The following is an 18,469-nucleotide window of genomic DNA, read 5'->3' on the forward strand; positions in this document are numbered from 1 at the left end:
AGTTAAGAAATAGATAACCATTTATTTTAAAATACCCAACAACTATATAATGGCTGTATTTAAATGATTTGGACTGTAAATAGAACATTGCATCCATGCAGAACAGCACCAAGCACCTGTGAATATAGAATTCTTAAAAAATAAATACAATTTCCAGAAATCATCAATAACAGTTATAAAACTTGAGCTTTTTAAAATGGAAACTGAAAAGAGCAGTACTTGAGGTTCTCTTCTTTTCTGGTCTTAATTCCTTGCTCAATTGATATTTAGCCATAAAGGAGCAGAGACTGGCAAATTGTGTTTCAATATTGCTTTCCCCATCCCCATATGTTGAGCTCCTTGTTTACATTCACACTAAATTTTGGTGCCTTCCAGCACGTTGGTGGCAGGCACCTTTCTGGAACACTAGGCAATAATTTAGTCAGTGCATTCAGATCTCTGACTTTCAACTGATAACTTAGTTGAAAAGTCTGTTGTCCTCTTGCTGCGTAGGTATTTTGAAATGTCTGTATAATGAAGCTGTTTCATATCCAGGCTTAGAAGGACACTACTATGTAAAACCTTCATTGATCTACCTACTCTGCTTAGAACTTTTCAGAGCTAACTGTGCCCCCAAATGCATGGATATGCATGGAATCAAGTACAGCTGGGAATGTACTTGAATCATTCCAGGGATTCAGGGGAATCCCAGGGAATGCATGGAATCAAGTACAGCTGTTCCTACTGTAGGATAATAAAGTAATTATCTTTTCTCCCCCAATTTGCAGGAAGGGTGTAAGGAAAACCCATTCTGTCTGTGCCTGGGAGAATTGTGCCTGTCTTCAATCTTTTAGAAAAAATTTCAACTCATACTTTGCTAGAGTGAAATATTTACTGACATCACCTAAACATCGACAGTGAGACCAAATGTTGATATGTTGCTTTATACTTTAGTGCTTTCCATAGTTCACTGTTACCTGTAGTTGTGGTGGATGAGAATTTTCCTCTCTCATCTTTCCTAGCAAAGAGGCAAATTAAGAAGCATCTGCAGATTATATTAGAGGACTGAAAAATTTGGTGAGATAACCTGACTCTTCTGTACTAGGACTGGAACAAAGCTGCCAAGGATTATATTTAATTTGGAGCCTTTTCAAGGTTGGTCCCATAAGTGAGAAGGGGGCTACCAAGTGATTTCTGAACCCCTGAGAATCCATGAGATGGAAAAGTAGAGGCAAGAAGGCACTTACCTTGTTCTCAAATGAGAAATAATCAAACCTTCACATGTATTTTGGATGTGAAGCACCATTATTAATTTTAATGGCAAAATGAAACTAGTTTAAATGTAATGTTTAAAATACTATTAAATTTCCTATAGCCTGATTGCACATAATATCTATAATTGTAACATATCATGTTTCTGAGAGCTTTAACTGCTTCTCTTTTTCATGCAATCATTTTAAAGATTGTGGCTACATTTAATTTAGGTTTACTGATAATTGAATCTAAATTCAAAAGGCAACAGCAGCATTAATTCCAAAGGAGTATTTTTATATATGGAGGTGGAGATATGTGAGGGTATTTCAATATAATGCCCCTGTCATCAAAATGTTTCCTTATTAATTTGTGTGTCACATTGAACAGCAACATCTCTCAAAGTTTGTCAACTGGGGGACAAAAAAAGTGTTCAAATCTATTTTTCTTAAGTAAATTTGGTGATATAATAATCTATAGTTGGTAGATTTTTTTTGTTGAGGATTGGAGCTCTCTTAATAGTTTATTTTATTTTAAAGGAACGTGTACTTTGAATAACAATTTTCTGGGCATTTAACTAACCTAGGTGAGAAAACCATGGTGCTGTTTAATTGTAAATAGATTGATATAAGATTGGACCAATATTTGATGTGTACAATTTTAGTATGTAGGGTTTTTGTGCTTTTTTTAAAAAAAAAGTTCAATTTTTCTCTTTGTCTTTGCCTTTATTCTGGGTTTTTAATTATTATTACTCTCCACTGAAGGGTAATCTGCTTCATTCTGATTAAAAAAAAAAAAAAAAACAAAAACAAAAACCCTCTGAAAAGGTTTTTCCCCTTTTTAAAACCTCCCAGCTCAGTAACTAACAAGTTCATTACTACCAAACTTAGGCTCTACTATGTCAAACCATACATGGTCATTTATAGATATACTTTATTTGCTGCATTGAAATCTTGGTCTCAAATAGGTTGTTGTTTTTTTCTTTTAAGAATCATGCTGTAAACCAAAACCCATAATTCAGTTTTTCAGAAGCACTGAGCTCATTTCTTTATCCATTTTGGATCAAAGTGGGTAGGCTTTGATTGTTAATTTTTATTTAAAATAAGTGATACATACACATGGGAAAAAAAATCCAAACATACCGAAGTGAAGAGTCTCTCTGAAGATGCCTGTTCTTCATAGCCCATTTCTTCTCCCCGGAGGTAACAGCTGTTCCCAGTTTTCTGGATATCTTTAAAGATGCTCTACCACAGTGGTTCTCAAACTTCAGCATGCATCAGAATTACCTGGAAGGCTTATTAAAACACAGATTGCTGTGCTCTTCCCCCAGAGGTTCAGAGTTAGTAGGTCTGAGTGGGGTCTAATAATTTGCATTTCTAAAAGTTCTCAGGTGATGCTGCTGCTACTAGTCTGGGGATCCCAATGTGAGAACCACTATTTTAGTGTATGTGAGTATATTTACCCGCCCTACCCTGTTTTTTCCATAAATAACATATGCTATTCTATACATTTGATTTTTCTCTAAAATGGTTAGTCTTAGAGATTGTTCCATATATGTTGAGCTAGATCTGCTTCATTCCTCTTACAGGTGCAGTAGTATTCCATTGTCTGGAGTACCACAGGTCAGTCTGGCTGTTTCTAGTCTTTTGGTACTATAAACCATGCTACCGTGAAATGTCCTTTTCTATAGCTACATCTTTATGTCTATGTACATTGCTATATCAAACAGTATATACATTTAGGGAGTAGATGCTGAATTGCCCTCCACATAGATTTTAACCAATTTAATACTATAGCAATATGACTGCTCTTATTTTCCTATATTCTGACCAACTTTTTTTTTTTCCCATAAATTTATTTATTTATTTATTTTTGGCTGCATTGGGTCTTCGTTGCTGCGCACCGGCTTTCTCTAGTTGTGGTGAGCGGGGGCTACTCTTGGTGGCGGTGTGCAGGCTTCTCATTGCGGTGGCTTCTCTTGTTGTGGAGCACCAGCTCTAGGCCTGCAGGCCCAGCTGTTGTGGCACTCAGGCTCAGTAGTTGTGGCTCGCGGGCTCCAGAGCGCAGGCTCAGTAGTTCTGGCACGTGGGCTTAGTTGCTCTGCGGCATGTGGGATCCTCCTCGACCAGGGCTTGAACCCATGCCCCCTGCATTGGCAGGCGGACTCTTAACCACTGTGTCACCAGGGAAGTCCCTGACCAACTTACTGATCTTTGACAGTCTAGGTGGAAACCTGTGTCATGTGGTTTTACTTTGTGTTATGGGATCTTAGTTCCCTGACCGGGGATTGAACCCATGGCCTCAGCAGCAAAAGCATGGAGTCCTAACCGCTGGACTGCCAGGGGATTCCCGCTAGCTCCATTTAGTTTCTGTAGTACCGTTGTGGGGAAGACAAAATTTTGGCTGCTAAGCATTACTCATAAGTGTGTTATCGAAATCTCATGGCTATTAGAGTAAATGTAGAGAATGTTCACAGTAATTAACATGATTTCAGTTATTACGTGTGACTTATGAATGACAGTCTTAGGCAGTATTCTTGTCTGTTGCACATTGACAAAGTGATTTTTGATTATTAAGTACTCTGGAACTCACTGAATGCCTTACGGTCAGTTATATTGCATATATTATTTCCTTAAGAAATTCTTGGTTTATAGTAAATGAGCTGTATTTCTTTAATCACCAAACATGTCCCTCAGAAATCTATGGTAGAAGGAGATGTGGTAATTAGCATTAGGTAGACGGGGTTTCTGAGCCAGTGAAATGCCAGCTTAAAACTTAAACAGAATCTGCTAAGACTGAAGTGAGTTACTCAAATCACTTGTTCTCAGTACAAGCGTCTAATTGACCTTGAATTTGAACTTTGGTCCTGCCACTAGTGAGTCATTAAGAACCTTGGGTAAGGTTCTTAATCTTTTTTTTTTTTTTTTTTTTTTTGCGGTACACTGGCCTCTCACTGTTGTGGCCTCTCCCGCTGCGGAGCACAGGATCCGGACGTGCAGGCTCAGCGGCCATGGCTCACGGGCCCAGCCGCTCCGCGGCATGTGGGATCTTCCCGGACCGGGGCACGAACCCGTGTCCCCTGCATTGGCAGGCAGACTCTAAACCACTGCGCCACCAGGGAAGCCCGAGGTTCTTAATCTTGACACCTCAATTTCCTCATCTGTAAATTGAGGATAACACTTAATTCGCAGGGTTAGGGGATAAATTCATGCGTCTAAAGCCCCTGCGTGACCCATTGCAAGCACTTACTCAGTGGTCGTTATCATCATTAACATCACAGTAGTCAAGGAGGATTCACAAATCCCATGCTAAAGACACTTAAAAATTATTCAAAGCATTAATTATACAAAAAAATAGAATTATACAAGGGCATGTAATAATTATTTTACCCTAGTAGATTTGGTATAGTTGCTTAAGCACTTAACTCATCAAAGAGTAACTTAAATTCTAGGAAGAACACAGTCCCCATATCCTTAAAAGTCAGTTTCCCCTACGGTTGGAGGCACTTCGCCATTTGCCAATTTGAAGTTTGTTTTAGCCTAAGGAGTGGGAGAATTAGAAATCTGAAAGTATTGGACCACTAGTGACAAATGTTAGGAAAGCACCACCTTCCGACTGCTTGGCTCCAGTAAGAGTTGGTAATTATTTGGATACACAGGGCCCTAATGGACAGAGTTGATCTGAAAAGCAGCAGCAGAGTTGGGACATGTCAACAAAGAGAAAGTTTTTACTTCACTTACGTAACTGTGAGTCATTTGTGAGGTCTAAAGGTTATTAAAGTTAAGAATATGCTGATTGAGGAGTGCTTATCTGAACCCCGCATGTGTAAAAATCGATTTAAAGATATCTACTTTGATGTTCTAAATTTATTTTTAGAGATGTTAACAATTGTAATTACTTACACTTTCAAAATGATTTATTCCAAGAAGACTCTCTCTTTGACTCACATTAACTTGTGACACTTTCTTTTCGGGCAGAGCTTTCTCCTCTTCCACTGCTTTCTGACTCTCCTGGTATTTGTTCATGGAGAAGATAGTAAACAGCTTAAATTCCTTGTAATTAAGACGCTTGTGTTGGGGGGCAAAAAGAAAAGTTATTTCAGGAAGGCTTTGTTACTTTGTTTCAGATGACAGCAGGATTGTAATCATTTCTCATTTAAAACCTTGGAAACTTTATTAAAGAGGCCCAGTAATTAGGACATAATTATAGTCTAATTGTAGTCTAGGAGCCAGGAACAGAGAGTCTATTGTAGACTCTAAAGGCACCAAGGGTCACTTTCTTACTTCTGCTACATCAAGTCCAGACTCTGTCAGGCTGCCATCTGATCCATCTTTTTAAACCGTAAACCTTAGCTCTCACTTGTTAGTCAACATGGACTTCCTCTTTAAATAGGCAGGATCCACTGTCTTCGCCACAGTTGTTTTCTCTTGGGATTTAGCTCATGTGTTCCCATCTAAGAATTTCTTCCTTTCTGCTTATTAAAATCTATAAACCCTTCCCCTAAGACCAACTTCTGCCATATTGATGTATTTCCTTCTTTCAACTGAACTTCTAAACAAAATTTCCTTCTCCAAACTTCTATAATTTTATATCCACATTCTGTGACATAGCACTTAGTTATTCAGTCCTCTCTCACAGGCCTATATATCTCTTTAGTTTTTTATGATCCCAGAGCCATGACACGCTCCAGTAGTAGGTTTTTCCCACCCTCTTCCTCCCCCGTCTCCAGTGTAGGTAGCAGAACATGGTCCTCTACCTTTGTACAGAGGGGCTGCCGGGCCCCACTTTAGGGATCTGCACTTACACAGTCACCTGTGATGTCAAAGTCATGGTACAGGTCCCTGAGTTGCTGTTTTTTAATTTTGAAGAGAAAGTTGTACATGTGGAAGTTGGATGGGCCAATTTTCAGCTCCCCATCCAGGTCAAGCAGCTCAAAAACAGGCCGGGAATGGCGGAAGATAAATTGCTCTTCCAAATGGTTCTGCTTTGAGAGAAATACGGAAACATGTTGTTGGTGCTGCTTTCTAAACTTGCGACATCAAGACTCATATATTCACTAGTCCATTTCCTAGAGAGCTAAAAGCAAAAGGCAGAATCATAGCAGCTCAGGGCTGAAAGGGTTCTATGGTCGATGTACCAGATCCTGCTTCATCATCTGCATTCAGGGGGGACTTATGCCACCTGTAGTGATTGGTTCTGCTACACAGAACTCTAGTCACTAGAATGTATTTCCTTATGTTCAGTGAAAATCTACTTATGAAAATTGTGGCACTGGCAGTAAAATGCTGACACAAGGTGCCTTTCCTCAAGGAGTGGGAAAGAGGTAAATACACACTAGGAGTGTGTACCAGGTAAGGTGGGAACCCAAAGAAGAGTGTGTCTTGTCTTTATCATTCATCCCCTTCAGAAAGTTCTCTGAGAAAAGGGATCACTGAGGAGGAGAGGCAGTTAGGATTACTGGTGATGATTTTAAGACCCACCAGCTAGAAGGGGCAAGGAAGGGCATGCCAAGGAGGGATGTGACAGGATGAGATTCGTTCTTCATAAAGGCAATGTGGGAGGGAAGCTGGATAACCTTTGGAAACTCCTAGGTTATAGATGGGCCATTTAGGAACCAAAAGTAGTTCTCCCAACAGTTTTTTTCTTCCTGGTTCAAGTGAAAAGAAAAATTCTGATGCACTCTTAATTCGGTGCTACCTTTAGCAAAATGGTGGCAGCAGCCAAGCTGTGCCCCCTCTGCTCCACAGAGCCTGACTCGTTACTTGCCTCCTGTGCCAGCAGTATGCAAACCAGCATGTAGAACTGGTCAAAACCAATCTCGCCCACAGCATTCCAGTCCAGCATGTTAAACACAATTGTGATCTGGTTCCGTTTCAGGTCAGTCACGTGATGAAGGAAGTGGTAGAAGAGCACATCTGTTGGTAAGGAGATGAGATGGATTATTCTGAAACGGTTCCAAAATGTTAAACATCTGGGAACCACATAAATGGTTGTCATGTTGGAAGCTTGTTGACCTGGCCATAGTAATGATAATATTTTGTTTCCGGCTTTGCCACTATACCTCCCACAATTTCTCAAACCTCAGTTGCCCTTGAGCTGTGTGGAAAAGCACTGTACCTGGACTTGTGGAGAAGGAGATAGTGGATAGGGCTTGGTTCCTGAGCCCAGCTTACACGCTCGACGGAGCAGACAGATGTGTATACGTAACCAATAAAAGTCTCAAAGTGCTCCTGGTACATAGAAGGAAGAGTTTAATTCTCACTGGGGGCCTATGACACTTCTTGGAAAAGCTGACATTTCACCTGGGCCTTTCACTTGAGAGAATTAAAACGAGAAATTTTTAAAATCATTCCTCTTCTGTAAAAGTATCACTTTTCCTCATGCTTACATAAAGCAAATGCATTCGGTGATGGGGGAAAAGAGCTATCACTGAGCATCTTAGATGCTGGGCACTTTAAGTGCCACATGTCACTGAACCCTGACAACCCTACACAGCCTTTTACAATAAGCCTCAGGTAGTAACTAATCTCACGGCTTCTTGAGCTATAATAGGCATACCAATCACTTGAGGATCTTGTAAAAACACCAATTCTGATTAGGAACTCTGGCATGGGACTGAGTCTGCCTTCTTAACAAGCTCCCAAGTGATGCGGCAGCTGCTGGTCAGTGGACCACACTTTGAGTGGCAGAGCTGGGATTCAGATGTGGTCCGTCTGACTCCACAGCCTTGCTCTTTCCACAGTGAAGCCATATCTTTTGCACATTAGTTAATGCATATACAGTCATATACAATCAGAGAAAAAAATACTGTAAAGGACAGGGAAAGTATTTGCCTGAAATTCCACTCACTAATCATCTGTCTCAGGGAGTGTTAGATGGAAGAAACAAACATGGTGATACGTTTACACAGTGATAGATGGCTGTACAGGTTGTATGTACAAATCACCCAGGGGATTTCAGGGATTTGCAAGTGTAACTTTGTCTACATGTGATTTCTCCTTGCCCATTGATTACAGAGACTACCTCCTGCACAAGACATGGCTCCACTAAATCCGTAAAGCACATCTGTGTGGTTTGGAGTCCTGGCTGAAGCTGGCTAAGTGCACAGTGAAACCAGTCGTCACAATGTCATGATCTGGGGGTTTCTGATGGCCTCTTGATGTTCCTTCCCCACGTCCCACCAGGTATGAGTCCAACCAGGTACGAGCACTTGGGAACAACACACCATGTGTAAACACCATGATGTTTGCTCCTTGAGAAATGTTTTATTGTGAGACTTAGTAGTTACTAAACAAATACTGTTTTTCAATCAGCTGGCTCTGGCCCACTCAAGTCTCCAAGGCTTTAAGTCACTATCTTCCTGGAAGGCAAAACTCAAGGCTATGCCTTCTCCCTTTCAGGTCACCATCCAGTCCCTTGGTTGACCAGAAGACACAAGTATGACTTTATCTCTTGGGTATTGCATCACCAGGGAGTGATTTAGTTACCAGGGAGATCAGACTCTGCTCAGCAAACGCTGGTGAGACTAAGAGTGTGGGCTTTGGGTTTTGGTCCCAGATCTTCTGTTTACATCTAGGCGTCCTACAGTTGCTTTATCTAGGACTGGGTTACTGTGAAGATTTGGTGACATACTGTGTGTAAACTGGAGGCATGAAAGTATGAGAAAATTAAAGTATCTTTTTATTATTTTATAAAGATTGAATGAACTCTTTAAAATATCTTTATGGAAGAAACTCCTTATTGATAAATGGCATCTCTCTCAGGTCACAATGAGTCGGACACCTTATTTATACCCAGTCCTGAAAACAAAACAGACAAACGAAAAAAACCTGGGGGACTTCCCTGGTGGTCCAGTGGTTAAGAATCCGCCTTCCAATGCAGGGGACACGGGTTCGATCCCTGGTCTGGGAACTAAGATCCCACATGTTGTGGGGCAACTAAGCCTGTGCGCCACAACTACTGAGCCTGCGCGCCACAACTAGAGAGAAGCCCACATGCGGCAATGAAGAGCCTGCGCACCGCAATGAGAGTGCCCGCCTGCCACAACTAAGACCCGATGCAGCCAAAAATATATATAAATAAATAAATATTTTTTAAAGAAAACCTAAAGTGTTTTAATTGGTCTTCTATTAGTTTGTGCACTCAAAGGCAGGGTCGAGATCATCAGCATTTTCTGGTCACTCACAATTACCAAGAATTAGAAGCGATCTTGCAGATCATCTGATTCAAACCTCCCATTCGATAGACGAGAAGTCTTGCTAAGGGAGTCTTGAGGGTTAATGCCAGGAATAGTTGTAATAATAAGGAACATTTATTAAATCCTTACAGTGTGCCAGGCACCATGCTAAGCATTTTCCATGCATTATCTCATTTATCTTTTTTTTTCCAACTGTGAGATGGACTCCATTATTAGAAGCCTCACTTACAGATGAGGAAAATGAGACTTAAAAGAGGATGATGTTGTTCTCCAAATCACCAAGGAATAATGGGTGGAGGACCTAACCCCAGAGCCTGCAATTTTATCCTCCTCACAGAACAGCCTTCAAGTCTCAGTTGGCAATTTTTCTCTGTGCTTCATTTAGAAGATATATACATTAATGAAATAGTTTCTGGTTCTATAAATTTTCCTGCACATTCGTTAAAAACCAGGTAATGACCCAGAGGAAGCATTTCTGAAAGTACTAACCATTCAAGGTTTTCTTGCGGTGCACATCCAGAAGGTGAAAATACTCCACCAAAGCCTTCACATTTCTCACGGATAATAAGCAATACAGTTTATCCAGATAGAGGTACCACAGAAACGATCCTTGCTTCAGTTTCATTATGGTGCCCTTTAAGCCAAAGACTCTGGAAACCTGAAGTAGAAGAGAGAATTCTGCCTCAGAATTAGAATGTTGGATAGAGAGAAGCTCTGGTAATAAAGGTCTTCAGTCAATAAAAAAATTAAAATTGTGGGAATTCCCTGGTGGTCAGTGGTTAGGACTCAGTGCTTTCACTGCCGTGGCCCGGGTTCAAGCCCTGGTTGGGGAAATAAGATCCCACAAGCCACTCGGAGCAGCCAAAAAAAAAATGGTTGAGAATTTTCCAAAACCAATGAAAGACACCCACCCACAGACTGTGCTCATCATCATTATCAAGGTGAACAGTTACATAACTACATGTTACATAGTAACATGTTACACTGTTGTAAGTGTATTAATATATTAACTCATTTAGTACAAAGATTAATCATACAATCCTATGAGGTAGAGATTATTATACCTATTTTACAGATTAAGAAACAGGCTCAAGTTACAATCTATTACGTATAAAATAAATAAACAACAAGGATATACTGTACAGCAAATATAGCCAATATATATATGTTTTTTGGCCATACCCCATTGCACGAGGGATCTTAGTTCCTGGACCAGGAATTGAACCCGCACCGTTGGCAGTGAAAGCGCAAAGTCCTAACCACGGGACCGCCGGGGAATTCCCTAACCAGTATTTTATAATGACTATAAATAGATTATAACCTTTAAAAATTGTGAACCACTATGTTGTACGCCTGTAACTTGTATAATATTGTACATGAATTGTATCAATAAAAAGTTTTTTAAAAAGGCTCAGAAAAGTTAAGTAATTTTCCTAAAGTCACTAAGCTAATTAATAGTGAAGTCAGCATGTGAACCTAGTCTGGCAATAATCACTGCTTTTTAATAGCTATGCTATATTCCCTCTCAAAAGACTGAAGTCCTAACTAGTTGAGATAAGAAGAAATACATATATGTACACATCAGAGTGAAACTGCATTATACCAAAGAGAAAGATTTTAAAGGCAATCAGAGAAGAAAGATTATCTTCAAAGGACTAATGATTAAACTTAACAATCAACTTCTTCACAACATGGAAACCAAAACATAATGTAATACTATTTCAATGTGTAATAACAGTCATAGCCAAGCTAAAATTATACACTCAGTAAAATCGTCTTTCAAGACTGAAGGGAAGTTCCTTAAAGTTAAACATGAGATTACCATATAACCTAGCATTTCTACTCCTAGATATATATCCAAAAGAATTGAAAACAAGTATTCAGATACTTGTACAAAATGTTTATAGCAGCACTATTCACAATAGGCAAAAGGTGGAAACAGCCCAAATGTCCATCAACTGATGAATGGACAAATGAAATGGTAGCACATCCATACAGTGAAATACTTAGCCATGAAAGAGAATGATACATGTTACAATGTAGATGAACCTTATAGTAAGTGAAAGAAGCCAGGCACAGAAGGTCACATATTGTATGAGTCCATTTATATTAAATATCCAGAAGAGGCAAAGCCATGGAGACTGAAAGCAGATCAGTCGTTGCCAGGGGCTGGGGGCCGGGGGAGTGGGTGATGGGAAGTGACTGCTTACTGGATCCAAAGATTCCCACTGGGGCGATGAAAATGTTTCAAACCTGACAGAGGTGATGGTTGAACAACACTGTTGATGTACTAAATGCCACTGAATTGTACACTTTAAAATAGGTAATTTTATATTATGTGAGTTCCACCTTCATTTAAAAGAATGAGGAGGAAAATCAAACCTGAATTTGATCAATTTATAGAAAATATAAATCAGGGAAACAGGACAGCAGAGGTCCATGTTAAATGACACTATGGGGACACAATCAACAAAACCCAGACTGGACAGCTCTAAAAGAAAATGACTGCACTTCTTCAATAAACATTTACAAGAAAAGAAAAAGAGAATGGAAGAGGGATCTATAAATTAATAGTTAAATTTCTTTCAAATCACATCAACCAATTACAGTGTATGGACTTATGAGGATCCTGATTCATAGAGATTGTATATGTAAAAACCCACAAAAACAAACAACAGAAGCATGAGATGATGGAGAACTATGAACACTGATTGGATGTAATATTAGGAATGACAGTGGATGTGGTGGTGGTTTAAAAAGATAAAATGGTAAGATGCCTGGAATTTGCTTCAAAATAATCCAGGCCCGTGGGTGTTGGCATACATATAACAGGATTGTTCAAACATGAACTGACTGATGGGTGTACAGGAGTACTAGCTTATACTATTCTTTCTACTTTGAATATGTTTGAAATTTTCTATAGTGAAAAAAAAAATTAGGATGAGATAAAGCTGTATTCAGGCAAAAACAAACAACCAAACTAAAAATGATCACCAACGGACCCTCCCAAAAGAAATTCTAAAGGATCAACTTACGGTAGTCAGAGAATGATCACAGAGAGAAAATCCAAGATATCAGAAGGAATAGAGAGCAACAAAGTAGTAAAAATACGTGGGTCTGTGCAAGTAAACAACCATGGGGTAAAATAATAACAATGTCACAGGGAGTTTAAAATGATAAAATTTAAATGCAATACAATTATGACAGAAGGAGGGCGCTAACAAAATAAATCCATACACACAAAAACAGAAAATTAACAGCTATAAGTGAATTCTTCAGGCACAGAAAAATAATTCCATATAGAAACACAGAAATTCAGGAAGGGATGAAGAGTATCAGAAATTGAAAATATGTGAGTAAATCTAAATGAATCTTGACTGTATAAAACACTAAAAATAATGTCACATGAAGAAGCCAGCTGTGGTGCCCTCAGAACTCACCAGGAGCTACGTAGGGAAAGATCTATTGCTGCTAGGGGAAGGGAGAAAAAATGGTGTAATATTTAACTGCATTTTCCCAGCGTATTAGGGTGAGTACTGCTACCTACTGTAACAAACAATTCCCAAAATGTCAGAACTCTCTTTTCCAATGCCATAGTAGCAGTAACATTCAAGATGATGGTGTTCTGAGGGTGCCACGGTGTACACAGAGTAGAAATACAATGTTGTACACGTGAAACTTATTTAATGTTATAAACCAACGTCACACCGATAAAAAATAAATTTAAAAAATAGATGATGGTTCCCTATCAGTCTTGAGTTCCTCAGTGACTACACGAAAAGACAGAGGATCTTTCCATGTCCTGGGGGTGAGCACTGTGGATTTTATCTGGGCCTTGAGAGTGAGGGGTTCCTCTCTCCCAGCAGCAGAAAGCTATTGCTTTGAAGAATTTTGCTTTTGCTACTTCTGAGGAAGTAGATGAGACCTTATACTCATCCCCTGGCAGGCACCAACCACCTCCTTCACTCCTGCATCAGCAAGAACTGGCAGTCTCCAGTCTGCTGCCCTGCCCCCAGTTTTTCTTACAGGCTCCCATTGGCGACCCATGGGAAGGAGTTTGCCAGTGTGTGTGATTGCCCCTTGTGTCTGGGAACTCCAGCTATTCCACACTGACGTGGTATCCCAAACTTTGCCTCTAATGATCTGCTCAAACTTTGGTTAAAGCTTTCTTCACCACTTGTACGGTGGCTGCCATTTTCAGCCATGTTCTGCCAAAGGTCCAATGGTTGGTGTGCCCTCTCTCTCCTTGCAGGGGCTTGTTCTTTGTGACAATTCACTTTCCTTGGTTGCCTTGTGACCTCAGTTCTTTGATATGCTCAAGAAAAGTTATAGTTTTGTAGATCATCCATCTTTTTTTCTCACTAAGATAGATGCTACATTCTTTGTAGCTTTCTATACAGTAAGAAACCATCTTTGTTGTGTTAAGCTACCAAGACGTTGAGGGTTTTATTGCAGCATAACAGCCTGTTCAAATGGATACAGTGGTTTTTATCTGCATTTCCCCGATGACTAATGAAGTTGAGCATGTTTACATGTGCATGTTTGCCATCTGTATTTTGTTTCAAGACAGAGGCACAGATGTTGATGTAAGGATAGACATTTCCTGTCTTACATCTAGAAAGACTTCTCCAAGGAGCCATAGTATCATTTTATGGAAAATTGTATTTGGAGACCACAATCTAGGCTCTGCTTAGCTTTTCTGGTCTGTGAGCCTATTGGCTTTCTGTTTGGTCTCGTGACCTCCTTCCCTAAGCTCTGCAGTTTAGGATTTGGCAGATGTCTTGAGGGCAAAAGCCTAGAGTAAGATACCACTAGTAGTCACTGGAATGGCTAGAGTTTTTAAAAACTGATGATATCAGTGTGATTGGAGCAACATCACTTGTGGGAACGTAAAGTGATAGAACCACTTTGTAAAATACTTGGACAGCCTCTTAAAAAGTTAACCATATACTTAGCGTATGATCCGGCAATTGCACTCCTAGGTGCATCTAGGAAAATGAAAATATATATCCATACAAAGCCTTGTAAACAAATGTTCGTAGTAGCTTTATTCATGATAACAAGACTGGCAACTCAAATGTCCATCAGCAGCTAAATGGATAAACAAATTGTGGTATATCCATACACTACTCAGCAATTAGAAAGAACGAACCACAAATACAACATGATGAATCTCAAAAATATGCTGAGTGAAAAGAAGCCAGGCTTAAAAGAGCACTACTGTATGATTCCATTTATATGGTTAACTAGGAAAAATATTTCCAATATATGGTGACAGAAAACAGATTAGTGGTTGCCTGGGGTGAGGCATGTGAATGGGGACTGACTTATGAAGAAGCATACCTTGGAAACGTTACTTAGCCTCTCTAGAGGGAGATAAAATATTTGCTTTCCAGGAATGCAAGAATGTTTCAATAAATGAAATTTACCATGTCTATAGGCTAGATGAGAAAACTCATATGATTAATCATATGATAAATGCAGAAGAAACATTTGATAAAGTTCTACAGCTATGAGAAAAACTTATTAGCAAATTAGGTATAGCAGGGAACTTTGTGTGAAGGTCTTTTGCCACAATCTTTGGTAAACATCATATTTAAAGGAGAAACTTTAAACCCTTTTCCATCAAATATTGGACCAAGACAAGAATTCCTATTTTCACGGTTACTGTTTAACATAAAGCTAAAGATTCTAGCAAATGCTATAGGAAAGTAGAAGAAATAAGAAGTGTAAAGGGGCTTCCCTGGTAGCACAGTGGTTGAGAGTCCGCCTGCCAATGCAGGGGACATGGGTTCGTGCCCCGGTCCGGGATGATCCCACATGCCACGGAGCGGCTGGGCCTGTGAGCCATGGCCGCTGAGCCTGTGCGTCCGGAGCCTGTGCTCCGCAATGGGAGAGGCCGCAACAGTGAGAGGCCCGCGTACCACAAAAAAAAAAAAAAAAAAAAAAAAGTGTAAGGATTGTTACAGCAGAAGCTGTACAAAGACCCGTGACATCTCTCAACTTAGCGGTGTCCTCTTGGCCCTCTAGCAGGGCAGGCTAGAAGTGCTGCCCTAGGGAGCAGCCCTTGGCCAAGGACAGATGAGGTTTAGAGGAAAATTCCCCAGTGTCCTTGACTGTCAGATAGGCTGAGTCTGAAGTGTGTTGCATCATCCTGATCCCCAGAATCCCCCAGTGGGATTAAGCCCCAGTTGGCCACAGCAGTAATCATCTACAAAGTACACCCTTTACTGGCTTCAAGTGTCTCATGTCTTAGCTTCCCACTCCCTACTGGTGCCTCCTGGCATCACCTCCCAAATAAACTATTTGCATTCAGATTCTTATCTTTGGGGAAATCTAGCCTAAGAATACAGTCAAATGCTTTTTCTGTGACTATCAAGAGTATGTGATTTTCTTCTTTACTTTGTCAATCCAGTGTCTTACTTTAATGGTTTTTATTCCTAGATAGAACCATTCTTTTATTTCTGGATAAACCTTTCTTAGTCATGATGTTTTTATTAGCCTCTGGTTTCATCTTGCTCGTATTCCCCCCCCCCACATCTATTTCCTAAGTGAAATTAGTCTACAATTTTCTTTTACTATTCCTACCTAATTGTAGTAAAGCTCATCTCATAAAAATGAGTATATTTCCTTTTTTTATATCTTCTTAAAGTATTTATATGAAGAGAGAGATTATTTGTAAAACCACATAACCTGATGTCTTTCAGTGGGGGCAGACTTTAGATTTTTGATTCATTTCTTTATTGGTTATTAGCTTATTTAGGCTTTTTATTTCATATTGAAATGATGTATCTTTTATATATCATATCTCATATATTTATATATCATTTGTTTATATCATTTATATTTTCTTCTACATGATTACCCATTTCACATAAATTAAAATGTATTCACATACAATTGTTTAAAATACTGATATCAAAATCTCTACTGTACCTAATATTCTGTCACTTTTTTCATTTTCATTGTCTTGGGGAATATTTTTCTTTCTGCAACTCTTTTTTTTATCTTTTTTACCAGCCTTGTCTGTTAGTTATCTCAGAGATAGAGCTTTGGTTTTGTTGAACCTCTCTGATTTCTTACAACTGTACTTAAGTATAATTTACATATCATAAGATTCAGCCATTTCAAGTATACAATTTAGTGATTTTTAGTAAACTTGCCAAGTTATTATATCATCACCATAATCCAGTTTTAGAACATTTTCATCATCCCAGTAAGACTCCTCATGTCCATTTCAGCCTAGTCCTTGGCGACCATTAATCTGCTTTCTGTCCCTATGGATTTGCCTTTTCTAGACATTGCATACAAATGGAACCATATAACGTGTGCTCTTTTGTGTCTGGCTTCTTTCACTTACAACATTTTTGAGTGAAGCTCTCCATTTTTGTTTCTCATTTCATTTTTTCTGGAGCTATCGCAGAGCCAGTCTCACAGAGTCGTGTGTGGCTTGGCCCGGCTTGGGGATGAACTGGGACTGGGACTCCCAGTCCCAGCCCCTCTAGACTGACCTGTGGTCAGAGCCCCCACCTCCCAGTGGGAAAGCCTCCCCCATTGTCCCCTCACCCCCTTCACAATGTTGGTCAAATGGACTGAAACTAATGAAAGACCGGCCTTCCAGCTTGTTCTGGGAGGTTTAAACTTGGGCTTACTTGGTGAGAGCCCAGTCTTGTGCTGCATTTCCTCCTTTTAGTGATAAAGACCCTCTACGATTGCAACCACTCATTAGGTTGTGGGGACATTTCAAAGTGCTTGGCAACCTTTACTCAGGGCATCCTTTGTGCAGACCACCACCAGTACCCTAGGCTTCTGCATTTGGCTTTCCAAATTTAGAACTATACTTGGTGTTTGCATGCGACTCAGGAAGGGGTGAAAACACCTCAGCATGGACCTTCTCCGCAGGGACGTGGTCTATTGGAGTGTGACATTCCCCGAGACTCAGTTTGCTTATGTGGGAGAGTTACCATAATAAGCTTTACAGGTTGCCCACCTGCCCACCCCTCAGCACTCGCTGCTTGGAACCTACTTAGATTTAGCTACGTGTTAACTGTCCTAGAGACAGTTAACAGTAGCAGGTGGAAAACGGACAGGATCGAGGATGATGGTGGTCAAAGAAAACTTCAATTCTATGTATAATGAGCTTATTTTTAAAATTTGTAAAATTAAGAATAAGGAAGTTTTTTACCTAATATGCAGATATATCTGAAGATCCATCAGGAAGCATGTGATAAGTAAGTCCCCACGGAGCGCTCTCTCTTAGCCCTGTAATCCTGGCCGGTTGGTGGATCTCGGTGGGGCAGAGCCCCTGGGAAGCAGGAAGCGAGCCGGGGAGCCTGGGTTTTCAGGGACTGACCGCCGCCGCAAGGGCGCAGCATTTCCCGCGCTAGGAGGCAGCACCACGCCGAGCAATCCGCACCGGATCCGCCCGCAGGATGTGCAGCCCGGGGCTAGTGCCCTCGCCCGCCGGGCGCCCCCACCTGAAAAGTGGGCGCCAGCAGAGCAGCCGCGCGGGGCCGTTACGGGGCGGATTCAATGATTAATGCCGGTTCGCCTTTTTGGTCTTTGGACAGCAATCAGTGGGCGCTCCCGAATAACCAGTCTGCTTCCCCTTTCGCTCCCGCAGAAATTTTGGGAGCCACGAGACACGGTGGGCCTCCCAGACCCGGTATGGTCCCGCCGAAGGGTCCACTAAGCTCGCCAAAGCCTAGTCCGTGGCTCGCGGGCGTGCGGCGCGCGGGGGACTACAGTTTCCAGAGTGCCCTGCGGCGACGGGCGGAGCCGGGGAGCGCCCGCAGCCAATTAGGGGGTCTCCGGGCGCTGCCGGGGAGCGGCAGGTGGAGTCGGGCCGATGGGCGGGAGCGGGGCCGGGTCCCCGGAACGCGTCCCGGGGCTTGCGGGCTGGGCGGGGGCGCGGCGCGAATTGGGTCTACATCGGGAAGCGGCCCGGAGATTGGACCGAGCGGGGGCGGGGACCGCGGCCGCCTGCGCGGTTCCGGGTGCTCCCGCCGCGCGCAGCCCAGGGCGCACTTGACCGGGGTCTGG

General features: G+C 41.1%; 1 protein-coding gene and 1 long non-coding RNA gene across 3 annotated transcripts; one reads left to right on the forward strand and one right to left on the reverse strand.

The window, feature by feature from the left end:
- Window positions 1–2: 2 nt before the first annotated feature.
- EFCAB9 (EF-hand calcium binding domain 9) lies at window positions 3–18,244 on the reverse strand. Of its 2 annotated transcripts, XM_033432078.2 has the most exons (4): window positions 9,917–10,052; window positions 6,997–7,145; window positions 6,035–6,211; window positions 3–5,297 (listed from the first exon to the last, which is right to left on the reverse strand). In XM_033432078.2, the coding sequence occupies exons 1-4, from the start codon at window positions 10,050–10,052 to the stop codon at window positions 5,112–5,114; spliced, it is 648 nt and encodes a 215-aa protein (XP_033287969.1). In that variant the 3' UTR covers window positions 3–5,111. The 2 variants fall into 2 exon arrangements, 1 of the variants encoding a protein (XP_033287969.1); XR_007476522.1 differs by lacking the exon at window positions 9,917–10,052 and adding an exon at window positions 17,613–18,244 and having other exon boundaries at window positions 5,155–7,145.
- LOC117202217 (uncharacterized) lies at window positions 4,861–10,159 on the forward strand. Its single transcript, XR_004484422.2, has 2 exons — window positions 4,861–4,976; window positions 8,247–10,159. It is a non-coding gene; the product is annotated as an uncharacterized LOC117202217 (long non-coding RNA).
- Window positions 18,245–18,469: the final 225 nt, after the last annotated feature.

This window comes from Orcinus orca, chromosome 3 (assembly GCF_937001465.1).
Source record: "Orcinus orca chromosome 3, mOrcOrc1.1, whole genome shotgun sequence".
In the NCBI taxonomy this organism is placed as follows: domain Eukaryota; kingdom Metazoa; phylum Chordata; class Mammalia; order Artiodactyla; family Delphinidae; genus Orcinus; species Orcinus orca.